Below are 13,916 nucleotides of genomic sequence, written 5' to 3'. Positions count from 1 at the left end.
CTCGGGAGGCTGAGGCACAAGAATCACTATGAAGAATTCGTCTCAAAAAATAAATAAATAGGCCAGGCATGGTGGCTCACGCCTACAATGCCAGCACTTTGGGAGGCCGAGGCAGGTGGATCATGAGGTCAGGAGTTTGAGACCAGCCTGGCCAACATAGTGAAACCCCGTCTCTACTAAAAATACAAAACTTAGCCGGCACCTGTAATCTCAGCTGCTCGGGAGGCTGAGGCAGGAGAATTGCTTGAACCCAGGAGATGGAGGTTGCCTTGAGCCGAGACTGTGCCACTGCACTCCAGCCCAGGCGACAGTGTGAGGAATGGAGGAAAGGAGAGACAGAGGGAGGGAGGGAGGAGAAACTACACATGAAATACATGAACTTAACTAGAAATGACTAGGCTTAGGTTTTTTTAAATTAAGATCAGCAAATATTCCCCGTGACACAAAAATAACTGTGAGAACTTGACAAACAGTATGTATACATATGTCTATGTATACATATATACATATATACACATATACCATATAAGTTTAACATAAAGCACCAACACTTGAAGACACAAGGAATACTTCTTTCTTTAATTTTAGGAGCCTATTGTTTTCAAAGTGTTTGTTTTAAAAAATATCTTGAGGAGGAAAATTGTAACGTAGGAAAATATTTTTTAAAACTCTTGAGGCAGAAAAATGATAACATAGGAAAAATAAAACACTGAAGTTAAAACTAGTTAAAAGTAGGACTAAATGAGAATTTGGGGATTGCACCTATTGTTTTCCACCAAGAGTATCTCTGGCAAGAGAATGAAAGTCACTTTTCCCACTTCGCTTATATATTCATATGAAAAAAATGGACTGATTGCGGTGGCTGACACGTGTAATCCCAGCACTTTGGGAGGCCCAGGTGGTTAGATCGCTTGAGCCCAGGAGTTCAAGACCAGCCTGGACAATATGGAAAACTCTATAGCTACTAAAAACAAACAAACAAAAAATTAGCCAGGCATGGTGGTACATGCCTGTAGTCCCAGCTATTTGGGAGGCTGAGGTGGGAGGATTGCTTAAGCCTAGAAGGTGGAGGCTGCAGTGAACCATGATTGAGCCACTGCACTCCTGCCCAGGCAACAGAGCAAGACACTGTCTCAATGAATGAATGAATTATTCATTAATTAATTACTTTCAAAAAGATGGGCTACAATCTGGCCATATCAGAGTCACTTGTGATTTCACCCAATAGCTCTACTTAGATGAACATACATTAATAATACACTAAACTCTAAACATTAGGAAAAATGGCTTATAAGCAATTGTTTCATTTTGACTGCTGCTTTAAATTGTTAAGGAACCAGGGGAAAAGCTGTGGTGATTAAACTTGCCACATACAACTCAGAGCTCATGAGTTTCATGAACACTGAGTATGGCCAATAATCATGTAAGGAAACAGCAAGCAAGAATCAACACCACAAAAAGGGAAGCAATTTGCCAGGTACCCTATAATTAAGTTTTGAATCTTACAGTAGAGAATATTATTGAGGCAAATAGCTTAGAAAGATTTAAAAAGGGATTAGTCATTCACATGAATGAAAAAGCCCCGAATTTAGTTACCTGAGCCAGGGGGCAAAGGTGGAGTGGGGCAAACATCATAAAAGCAACATGACTCTTCTGTTCCAGAGAATACAGATCTCTAACAGGAAGAAACTCGAGGACAACAGTTTCTGGAAATTTCTTGATTTCTTCTGGAAATTTAAACCGCTATCTATTCAAGAAGATACAAATCACACGATAACATCACCCACACAAACTAGAATACCACAAACAAACAGTCACCCACACAAACTAGACTACCACAAACGAACAGTAGGCCAATTTCACAAAGATTGACTAGGGTGGTTAATTCTGCAGTGTCATTAGATACAATACTATTTTTATACAAAATATATCTAGACTACAAAAAAATATTTGTTACATGAACTCCTTTTATTCAGAAAGATAGTGCTAAGTTTTTCAAATATTTTAACTGTAACTGAAGCTGTAATTTTGATCTACTCTAATGGAAAGGAAATTATGCTATACAGAATAATATTAAATCTTGTTAATCAGAATTATTGGAAGCTGACCCTGACACCTTGACATATTTCAATTACAGTGGAACTACTTAAAACATTTAATTTTAAAAGAGAATAGCTTTCACATAAGTTTTCTTTAAAACTACGTGAATCTGTATTATTAAATTATTTAAAGATAAAGCACAAAACACACCAACAAAGTATTTACTAATAGAATGATATGCATTGGAAATATTTAAGGAAATGATAGAAAATATATAATTTTTTTAAAAAAATTAAAATTCAGGCTCGAAAGCTAATTCACCACATTCTTGATTTGTCTCTTAAGTAGTGGAGGTTTTAAAACATGGCCCCAAATTCTCTGACACTTGCCCAAAATAAGTTGGGGTCAATGTCCCTTCCCCTTGAATCTGGGCAGGCTTATCACTGCCTCACCAAAGTGATGCTGAGGGCCTTCCAAACTTAGGGCAGAAAATGTCATGCAGTTTCCACATCCCTTGGGATGCTGGCTCCGGGTGAGGCCAATCTGCAAGTAAGAAGCTCTGGGACTGCCATGCCGGCAAGGCCACGTGTGGGCACTCTGTAGACAGCCACAGCTGAGCTCACTGACAGCGGCCGGCATCAGCTGCCAACCAAGCGAGTGACCTGACATCTGACTAAAACTGCATGAGAAACCCCGAAGGTGAACTGACTGGCTGAGGCCTTCCCAAATCCGGACCCACAATGTCATCATCAAAATAAAATGTTTTTTGTTTGTTTGTTTGTTTGTTTTTTAATGTTCCTAGGTTCTGGAAGAATCTGTTAAACAGGAGACAGTAACCAGAACAGGTATTGGAATTAAAGAAGACACACCTCAGTGATAGACGGGATGCTAGCATAAAGACTCAGGCCACAGTAGTTCACTGGATTGATGCAAAAGTCATTGCAGTTTCTACCATTACTTTTGCACCAATCTAAATAAATGCATTGTAGAATAATATGTCAAAAGTTCAGATTAAAAGAGTTACCTTACTTTTTATAGCAAACATAATTTATTTTCAATCATTCATTCTCTTCTGGGCTCTGTGCTAGGTGCTAATTATGAAAGTAGCTCAAAGAATAATGGGGGAGCATTGACGTAATAAACATCAAATTATCACATACTATTTAATTATAAAAAGAGGTAAATACAGTGGTGGCAGAGGAAAAAGGACTCTAAGAACCTTAACAGGACTAACTCAATCTGGTGATATAAGGAAGACTGAGTCAGTGAACTGAAATTAAGCATGAGAAGAATACTCTATGGCTGGAGGGAGGAGAGCTGGAGTGACAGAAGAAGGGACTGAAGAAGATGCAGAGGCCAAACCTTACCCACAGTGTTATGAGCTGGAATCTCTATGTGAAGCAATGAGGAGGTCTTACAGGTTTTTAAACAAGAAAATGAAATATTCAAATTTTCATTTAAAAATATCACTTTGCCTATCCAAATAGTTTACATATTGACAATATTAGCTTCTACTGTATTATTTATTTGTGGAATAAATTTAAACATCCACTCTACTTATAGAGTATATATAACACACAAAGTGCTAGGAAATTAGTTAGGAAAAAAATTTACATGCATCAAGCTTTGTAGTCTAATGGAAGCACAGAGCAGGAAACAGGCGATTTAAATACAGGGAAACAAGAATAATTGTATAGAAGATTCCTATATAGTTTGATAACCTTAGGTAAAGAGGGTTATCAAAGAATATAGGAAGGATATTTAATCAGAGGGTCAAGAAGATTCTCCCAGAAGAATGTCTAAGCTGAACTAGAAGAATGGATGTGAATGGGGCAAAGAGAGTTAGGGCAGCAAGGAAAGAAAGAGGATTCCCCTAAGACAAAACTTCATGTCACTAAAGGCAAAGGCTCATAATTCAGAGTCATGGAGCATTCAAAGAAGAAAAAATTTCATATCTCTACAGGTGTCGTGGGACAGTTGAGAAAGAAAGCTCGGAGGGACACACAGGAGTCAGAATGCTCAGGGACATATAGATATTGTTATAAAGTTTAAATTCTAATTTATTAGCAAGAAGCAGGTGTTGAAAGGCTAGGAAGGAGAGTGCCAAGACTGGTCCAGCATTTTATAAAGAACCCTCTGGCATATGTGTGGAGAGTAAGTCGGAGAGAGTCAAGAGAGCATCACTGGGAGCAAGTAGGAAACTCTCATAAGAATCCAGGAGAGAAATGGTAGAGGCTGAGCAAGTGAAATGACAGCAGAAACAGAAAACGGTAGAGAATACAGATATATTTTAAAGATGTAGAATTGAAAGGACCTGGTGATTTATTAGATGTGGGAGATAAGGGAAAAGAATAGCTCAGTGATGACCCCCAAGTTTCTGACCTGGGTACAATGACTGGAAACGGAATCTCAAAAAAGAAGCAAGGCTTTGAGCATGTGGCAAAGAAGGGGAGGAAAGGGGGGTTTAGTGTTGAGAAGTTTAAGGTGGCTATGTATGGGACATCCACTACAGTTGTTCAGGAGAGAGATGGCTATATAATACTGTTAACTGGGGAGAGAGATAAAGATTTGGGAACCAACAACAGGTAGGTGTTAGTTGAAACCATGAGAGTGGGTAAGATGGCCCCACTAACAGTATACAAAGTGAGAAGAGAAGAGGTTTAGTACAGGACCACGCAGACAGCAACATTAAGAGATGGTAATTAATACAAGAAAGTTCTGACAAAAGGAATGACCAGAAACTTAGGAAGAAAACAGGAGAGTATGCTGCCATTAAAACTCAACAGAAAATCGGCCAGGCACCGTGGCTCATGCCTGTAATCTCAGCACTTCAGGAGGCCGAGGCGGGATGATCACCAGGTCAAGAGATCAAGACCATACTGGCCAACCTGGTGAAACCCCGTCTCTACTAAAAATACAAAAATTAGCTGAGCGTGGTGGTGCGTGCCTGTAGTCCCAACTACTCAGAAGGCTGAGGTAGGAGAATCGCTTGAGCCTAGGAGGTGGAGGTTTCAGTGAGCCGAGATCATGCCACTGCGCTCCACCCTGGTGACAGAGTGAGACTCCATCTCTAACAAAACAAAACAAAACAAAACAAAAAAACTTAACAGTAAATCATATCAAATCATAGCTTTCCTAAGCCAAATTCCTCTTGACTTCCTTACATGAAGATGAGACTGAGTTTGGCTGTCATCTCTAGATCTAAGCATGAGTGGGAGCCTTTCACTTCCTCAAAACATGTAATTAAGTGTCTTCTCCTTCTTGGATTGGAAGACTTGTGCTTTTTGTATAATATGTGTATCAACTTAAAAGAAAAGAAAATACAAGTTTACCTTATAAATGAGATAATCAATTTAAAGAATGCAAAAAAGCCATAGGTTTTGAGCCAAACATCTGCATTTCACTTCCACCTTTGCCATTCCCTTGCTTTGAGACTTTGGGCAAGTTATTTAATCTCTCTAACCTTGAGTTCCCTCATATAACATTCTACTACCTGCAGTACAAAAACAGAGTTGTTCCTGTTCTCTTGAACCCACTCTAACCTGAAAACCATCCCACGGCTGCCAATGAAAACAGCACTAGGCTCACAGTTACCAATAAACTCCTTGTTGGGAAATCTGACGGTCAATTTCAAACCTCATCCTTCTGGAACTATCAGAAGCATTAGACACAGATCATTATCCCTTTTAAAACACTGTCTTTGACTTCTGGGTAAGTACTCTCAGTACTCTTCTTGCCTAATTAGCCCACTCCCTTTTAGACTCTTTGCTTGTTCTTTCTGATGTCCCAGACTCCATATTCGTGAACACTGGTATGCTCGGACTCAATCTCCTATCCTTCTTCTCTAGCTAGTGACACTCCACAGGTGACCTCATCCAGTCTAATAGCTTTAAATACCATCTATATCCCATCCATGTTCAAATGTATATCTTCTGCTCAGATCTCCCTTCTGAATGCCAGACGCCAACTGCCTACTCAACATTCCTTCATGAATGTCTAAACGGCATGTCAAATTTCTCATTCTCCCTAAACCTATTCCTCCTACACTATTCCTCATCTTATTAAACGGCAACCCCAGTTTTCTAATTGCTTAGGCTCAGAACCTGACTCATGCTTGACTCTTTCTCTCATCCCACGTGCAATCACTGGCATTCTGTCAGTTCTAACTTCACAATATATTCCAAATTCCACCAGTTCAAACCACGTTCGCCTGTATCACTCTAGTCTGAACTGTATTGTCTCTCCTTTGATTTATTCCAGAGTCTTCTAACTGATCTTTTTACTTCCAGTCTTGACTCCTACAGTATATTTTCCACAAAGAGATGGAGTAATCTCTTTTAAAGGGAAAGGTATATCTGGTTAGTCTTTTGCTCAGTATCTTCTTACAACATCTTACTTTAGGGAAATGATGATACTTGATGGGCTTAATCCCTGCCCGACCAGCTTTCCCCACTCCTCCTGCTGTATTCTTTTTAGCACTATCCACTTCATTCTCTATGCTTCAGCCACGCAGATCTCCTTGCAATTCCTGGAAACTCGCAAGTATGCTCCTACCTTTGGAACTTTACAACTTATTATTCTATTAGATATATTCATGGTTTGTTCCTTCATTTGCATCACGAAGATCTCTTCTCAAAAGTCCCTTCGTAAAACATATCCTCCCTGACGACTCCCCCCAAAACTATAAAGTTGTCAAGGAAAACCCCTCCCCAATATCACCCTTCCCTTATTTCTCCTTCTCCATAGCCCTTATTATCTCCTAATATGCTAAATAATTTACTTATCTCATTGTCCATCTCCACAGCCTAGCATATAATTCCCTGAGGTCAGGAGCTTCAAATGTTTTACTTTCTTGTATCCCCAGAGGCTAAAACAATGCCTTATATGTAATAAGTATTTAATACACAAATGAATTAAAATTAAATAAAAATACATGTAAGAATGTTTACAAGATAGATGTCCAATAAATGGTTTCTCTTACTGTTTGTAAAAACTTACAAATTCAAGTGCAATTATCCCAAAATTGGTGGGGCAAATAGTAGTGATAAAGTTGATAGAGAACGATATAAACTAGGAGCCATTCTCCCATACACATTGAATTTTTAAAGCAAAACTTCAATTTGGGAAGGCTCATTTTGTTTATAATGTAAAACCCTTCTGACAAACTGAATTTGAAAAAAATAAATATTTTTAAATATGTCATGAATGATCCAAAACAAACTGAGCAAAACTGTGTTTTCTTTTAAATAAAGGCAGAAAATATTTTGAAATGAACAAAATACATACATCTTTATATTTACTAATATATTTCCAGCAATCAAAAATAGCTGAGAAATATTTATATTAAGAAATGAGTAATAGATTTATAACTTTGGATTAAACATAACAGAAGGAATAGTAAGTAAGATTAATAAAAGATAGCTGGTGTCCCAGAACTGGCTTAATAAAATCTCCCAGAAAGAAAGAAGATCCATAACTGTCTGGTAACTTTTTTTAAAAAAAGTTTATTTATGCCATCAGATAAAGCTGGGAAAAATACTGCTAACAAGGCTATAAGATGGTTCCTTTAGAACATTTAATACATTTATAGAGTATCTCATGGTGCTTGTCATACAGGTAGCCCAATAAATGCTTGTTAAATGCACAAAAAGTACACTGATAAATGAAAAATTATAAGAAATTACCGCTCAGGTATGCCTACCTTGTCCAACACAAACCCGTAATAAAAAACTGAGAGTTTAAATTCGAATGATCTCTTTTTTATGTCTTTTGTATCAGGAGTTAAGGAAGAGCCTTCAGGTATAAAAGCTGAGCTCTACTCTAGGAGGGAAAAATCACACTCAGGTATCAGCTGATGCCTTATATCAGTAGTACTTGTAATGTTATTTGAGATATTTTAGGCAGTGGAACGCAATGCAAGGTTCCTCTATGTAGTCTCATCTCCAGACAACTGGAAGAGAAAGGAAATACCCATGCAATATGCCTCGGAAAAAGTTCTGCTGGCCCCAGGGCTTAGCACTTGACAGAGGATTCCTCTAGAGAAATCAAATGCCAATTAAAATCAGATTGCAAAAAGTAAAAGAAAAAGGGAAAGACAAAAGAAAAATGATTAAAGAGCAATGATGTAGAGAGTGGAGGAAAATAATGGAATGAGTAAGGCATGAAAGCAAATGTTATTACACCCCCAGACACACACACACACACACACACACACACACATTTTGCATACAGAAGGATACGTTTAAATATGCCTTAATTCCCACTTTTAAAATTTTTAGAGTGACTTCAACAAATTTCAGCCTCGTATTATTCTTTACATTTTCAGGACTACCAAAACCATGACGGGCATGACAGGTTCTATAAATTCACCTGTGTGAAGACAACTGCATTCAAACTCAACACTGAACATGATGGTTTCTAAAAATATGCAGGGTGCTTTAAGGTTTAAAGGAAATGAATTTATGGGGCCAGGATCAGTGGCTCATGCCTGTAATCCCCGAGCACTTTGGGAGTCCAAGGCGGGTGGATCACCTGAGGTCAGGAGTTCGAGACCAGCCTGGCCAACACGGTGAAATCCCGTCTCTACTAAAAATACAAAAAATTAGCTGGGCTTGGTGGCATGCTCCTGTAATCCCAGCTACTCGGGAGGTTGAAGCAGGAGAATCGCTTGAACCCGGGAGGCAAAGGTTGCAGTGAGCCGAGATCGAGACATTGCACTCCAGCCTGGGCGACAAGAGCGAGACTCTGTCTCAAAGAAAAAAAAAAAAGGAATTTATGTTACACTTTTACCCATGAAGATTTGGATGACTCATAATTTAATAATAGGATATATAAGCTTTCACCTCTGGGTCACTGATTCTAGGGTGACTACAGTAGACAGTCATTTTAGGACTTTATCATCTAGCAGCTGTTTTGTTCACAATCTGTAGAAGAAATGTGTTGCTTGTATCTATTAATACTCATTGGACAGGTGTATACATTCCAAGTTATATGCATCTGCCAATCTCTAGCACTTTTAGGCAGAGTGGTGGAATCCACAACAGCTGTCACCTTTAGCAAGCCCTTTGGCATCCTCATTTCTCTTCCTTTCTTCTTCTAAAATACTAAATATTAATATTTCTTATTTATGACAGATTTTTCTCTCTAAACCAAATCATAAAAGAAAGATATCTGTGGAGGATTTCCGAAATGAACATAGTATCATTCTATGAGACAAAGAAGGCAACAGAAAATATTTCCTCCTAGGAAAATGTGGTAAAGGCCAAGCCAGCTGAGAAGACCAATACCGAGAAGGGTTAAGAGACCTGCTGGATATTGCAGGCATCCCTGGGACTACATGCTTTAGCCATATTCACACATGCATACACAGGTCACTGGGAAATGTACTTCTGAAATGAATGTGCCAGAGATTTATGTACATGAGCAATATAATATAAATAATACAACTACCTCTGTCCTGGAGCTCTACAGCTTCTAAATCAACATCTACTGTGGTGCTAAAGATTTATAATCTATTAGTCCACCCCTTCACCATGACAATCAGAAACTGGATGATACCCACTGCACTGTAAAGTTATTCCACTAAGAAGGGCTCCCTAGCCACAGTCATGGCAATAACTGGAGAAGAACTATGTTTTAAAAAATAAAACTAGAATTTTATACACAGCCTAGAGGTACTTAAGTCACCATCTAATTTGCTATGTCTATATTGAAATATTGATGACACCTACCAATTGGCCTTTGTCACAAATTAGTCCATGGCACTGCTGAAAACATACTGTCTAAAAATCCACATTCCTATCTTCCAAGTGCATATCTTCTTTCAAAGAACTCTGCATCTCCTTTTAGAAAAATATTCATTTAACCAGGCAATAGTCCAACTCACATTTAATATGCATTTTAATGTTGGCATGAAATGTTTAATGGGGACTCTTTTATTTTCTTAAATGATGTTAAATAATGCACTATGTGGCACAAACTAAAAGAAATGGTGGAAAAAAAGTCACTAATAGCTCTTTATCTCAAATACATCATTTTTTTAAAGGTTTTAAGAACCTTGAAAGTTTAGGCTTGACACATTTGCTTCTGTCAAACCTAAGAGAACTTTTAACATGAGAAAGAAAGCACTCACTATGCCATTTTCATGTGGTTTGGTAGGACAGAAAAATAACCATGCAGTTTGATTTTGTTTTGCTTTGGAACTGGTGGGTTATTACAGATTGTCCGCAATTACACTTCATTGATGAGGAAATTAAGGTATAGAGAGGTTAAGTGACAGAGAAACACAACCTTTGAGTAGAAGGGACCATTGAATTGACATAGATCAAAAATATTACAACGACAATCCTGTATTTTTACCCACTGAAAAAGGCTATTTTATGTATAAGCTACAAGTTTATCTAAGCTCTTTAATTCTAAGTTTAATTACAAACTTAGCAAACCTGTTACTTTTGTCCGCTTTAAGCCTTTGTCTTTTGTCTTAAATATCAAGAAGCTCAGAACAGAATTTAGTGCCAATGCGGAACACCACTTCCTAGCCTTGGTTTCTGGGGCAATCTCAGGCCTTTCATAAATTCAGTAGGTTCTGGCTGCCCATCTGTTATATACCAGACAATGCTATAGATGCTAAAGATACAGAAGTGTACAAATCATGTGAAAACTTCTGTCTTGACTTAATTAAGTGTAAGACAGAATATGTTAGTGCTATGGAGAAAATGAAAAGCAGGAAAAAAGAGAGCGTGTGGGGTGGTCAGTGAAAGTCACAGAGGATGATGTTTGAATATAGCCCTGAAAAGGAGTACAGTGAGCAGATAAGAGGGCCACGGAGGGAACCTTCCTGGAACAGGTAAAACCAAGTACAAAAGCCCTGAGGTGAAAGCGTGCCCGGTATCTATGACTCATCTTTTTGTTGCTGTTTATTATTTTAAATAATGTATATTATTATTATTATTTTATTCATTTATTTATTTATTTATTTTTGAGATGGAGTTTCGCTCTGTCACCAGGCTGGAGTGCAATGGTGTGACCCTGGCTCACTGCAACCTCTGCCTCCCGGGTTCAAGCAATTCTCCTGCCTCAGCCTTCCGAGTAGCTGGGATTACAGGTATGCGCCACCACGCCCAGTTAATTTTGTATTTTTAGTAGAGACAGGGTTTCACCATATTGGTCAGGCTGGTCTTGAACTCCCGACCTCAGGTAATCCACCTACCTCAGCTTCCCAAAGTGCTGGGATTACAGGCGTGAGCCACCACACCCGGCCAATAATGTATATTATTCTTTATTGAAAGTCCCAGCAAATACTTTGGAAGAAGGTTAGGAACACACATACAATCAGAAATGCTGCAGACAAGCTTCAGATACTGTGTCACTGCAGAGTAGTTTTTAGTGGTTGTACTGTACACTGCAATGACCACTTGACTATCTCCCTCTGTCTCCCTACCACCATTACTAAAACTTCCTAAAATTAACTTATGAGATGTAATAAAGAAAAAGAAAACTGCTTTGGGGAAAGGGCCCATCGTAAGGAAATCAAACTGCTAGTTAAAGTGCCCCAAGCCACAATGACTACCTCCCTTGAATTTCTGGTACGTGTATCCAGCATTTAATAGGAAGTGCTATCTGGAATTGTTACTCTATTGACATCTCATCCCATGCTACCTTGTATTGTTCTTTTGTACACATCTGCTCTCACAGTGACTTCCTTGGAGCCAGGCTTATGTTTTGAAAATGTCTGAATCCCATCACAGGGCAGTGAAATCTGTTTGAGGATGATGATACAGAAACTACCACAACCAGCAGCAGACATTCCTCCTGTTTTTAAGAATCTCTGTAGATAACGCATGAAAGAAACAACAGTCTCTCAGAGGCTTTTAAATAATCTCCACTACTTTAGCCAACTTACTGTTTATGTAACATACCGTTATAAGTGTCCGTTTGCATTTTCAGTTAGGGACTGTACACACTTCCAGTCTAGACCCAAGCATGAGTTAGCCACAAAACATAGAGGAATCACACCGTATGGAGCCCTGTTCAGTTTACCCCGGCCAATGTGATTAAAAACACTATGATGTGCAAGGGACTCAACATGAAGCTACCACATATGGGATTCTAAGACATTGTCCAGACAGTCTAACAAGACAAGCAGACACGAAAGAAACAACTTCAGTGCATATAAGATAATGTAAGATACTGTGAAAGTATATAAGCAGTGACTTGGAGGGTGAAGCAACGCTTCACAGAAGAGTTGGCACCTGAACACACAGGGTTTTGAAAGATGAATAGGCCTAGGACAATTTGACACAGGATCAAAGGGCATTCAGGATTGTGCAAAACACTGGCAGACACATCACAGATTGAGAACTGCTGGAAGAACGCATTCACCCGCAGTGAAGGAAAGCTGGTCTGGTGCACTCTCAAGCTTTCCAAGAAAAAAAACAAGTTTTCAAATAAAAGCAGAGGAAGAAAGTTTCACTAGTACTTGTTTTGAGAAATCTCTTAGCCGCTCTTTGCTTTGTTTTGCTTCCCTCTTAAGGAATGCTGGCTTAAAACCTCAGTGAAAAAAAAGTACTTCAACTTTACTGTGGAAAAAGGAAACTGAAAAGTAGGCAAAGGCCAAGGGATAAATTTTTTTAAACATTCACGCTTTTCTGGAATATATAAATGAAGCAAAATTACAAATTCATGTATTATGGGTCTAAAATATTTATTTCAATTCTTTTCTCCACCAGCTCCATAAATATTTATTCTATGCCCACTACTTGTTAGTTTCTGGGATACCAGGCCGATGAGGCAGTCTCTTGCTCTCCTCCTTTGAGCAAGCTCGTGCTTGCAATCCTGTATAAGAAATAAGAGGAGGGCAAAGACTTGTATCTTGTGCCTTCTACACCTGGCAACCATAGCCTGAAGTTCACAGCAAAGTTAAATTCTAGTTAAGTAAACCAGTGAGGTCAAAATATACTTAAATAACAATCGAGACGTGAGAAACTAACAAGAGATCCTCAGTAAGTGTGTCGGTCACCTCTTCGTGCGAGCAGGGAGATCAGATCGAGAGCAGGACCTCCTCGCCAGTGATTTGGAATGATAAACGGGGAAGAGAAGGGGGTGAAGTTACCTGGGCGCTCAGGTAGACTTTGAGGCACTCCTCGCACACGGCCTTCTTGCAGCAAGGCAGGGGCTTGATGGGCTTGTCTTCCAGGCACACCCGGCACATCAGCACCATGAGGGGCGCATAGGGATCCCCTACACCGCCCAGGCCAGAGTAGGGTGGAGCTCCCAACAGGCTGGGCATGGAGAACGGCTCAGGCGCCAGGTAGAACTCCAGCTCGATGCTGCCGCCGTCGGGGGAGAGGGAATCCGTTGGGAGGGACAGTCGGGGGCTGGGGAAGGAAGAGCGGGTGCTGGGAGGATTCAGCACTGGCGGAGCCCCAGGTGGCGACGCGGGCGGCGAGAGCTGCTCCGAGGCGGGGGCCTCGGGCAGGTCGCTCTCCACGCAGTAGACGGAGCAAAAGACTTGTCTCTGGGAGAGGGGCGGGCGCCGCTGACCCAGCACGTCCAGGACCAGTCCGTCGGCGGCCCCCGCGCGGGTCCTGGGCTCCAGCTCCTCCCCGGGGGGCGCCTCCTGCTGTTCATCCCCTCCCTCTTTTCGATCCCCAGCTTCCTCCTCTTCCTCCTCCAGCTCCAACTGCAGTTGCAAGGTCTGGGGGTTGAGAGGCCCGGTGAGTGCCAGTCCCGCAGGCTGCGCCGGTGCTCGGCTCTTCCTCCAGCCCGGGGCCCCCAGGCTCCTCGCGGGCTCCGGGGCGCTGGTGTCCGCGCAGCCCCAGTCGCTTCCGCAGCCACCGCCGCTCGGCTCGGCGGAGGCGGCGGGCAGCGGGGTGCCC

General features: G+C 40.5%; 1 protein-coding gene across 1 annotated transcript in view; it reads right to left on the bottom strand.

Moving 5' to 3' along the window:
- Positions 1-13,915, bottom strand: part of LOC108524746 (probable E3 ubiquitin-protein ligase RNF217) — a gene marked incomplete at its 5' end in the record, with an annotated part of 18,357 nt that extends 4,442 nt beyond the window's left edge. The window contains 2 exons of the mRNA XM_017865824.1: positions 12,822-12,873; positions 13,151-13,915. Of these exons, the coding sequence (XP_017721313.1) occupies positions 12,822-12,873; positions 13,151-13,915 (817 nt within the window). The remainder of the gene's footprint in view (positions 1-12,821; positions 12,874-13,150) is intronic.
- Position 13,916: the final 1 nt, after the last annotated feature.

This window comes from Rhinopithecus bieti, unplaced genomic scaffold (genome assembly GCF_001698545.2).
Source record: "Rhinopithecus bieti isolate Rb0 unplaced genomic scaffold, ASM169854v2 scaffold_83314, whole genome shotgun sequence".
Lineage (NCBI taxonomy): Eukaryota > Metazoa > Chordata > Mammalia > Primates > Cercopithecidae > Rhinopithecus > Rhinopithecus bieti.
This window is presented reverse-complemented; position numbering and strand designations above follow the sequence as displayed.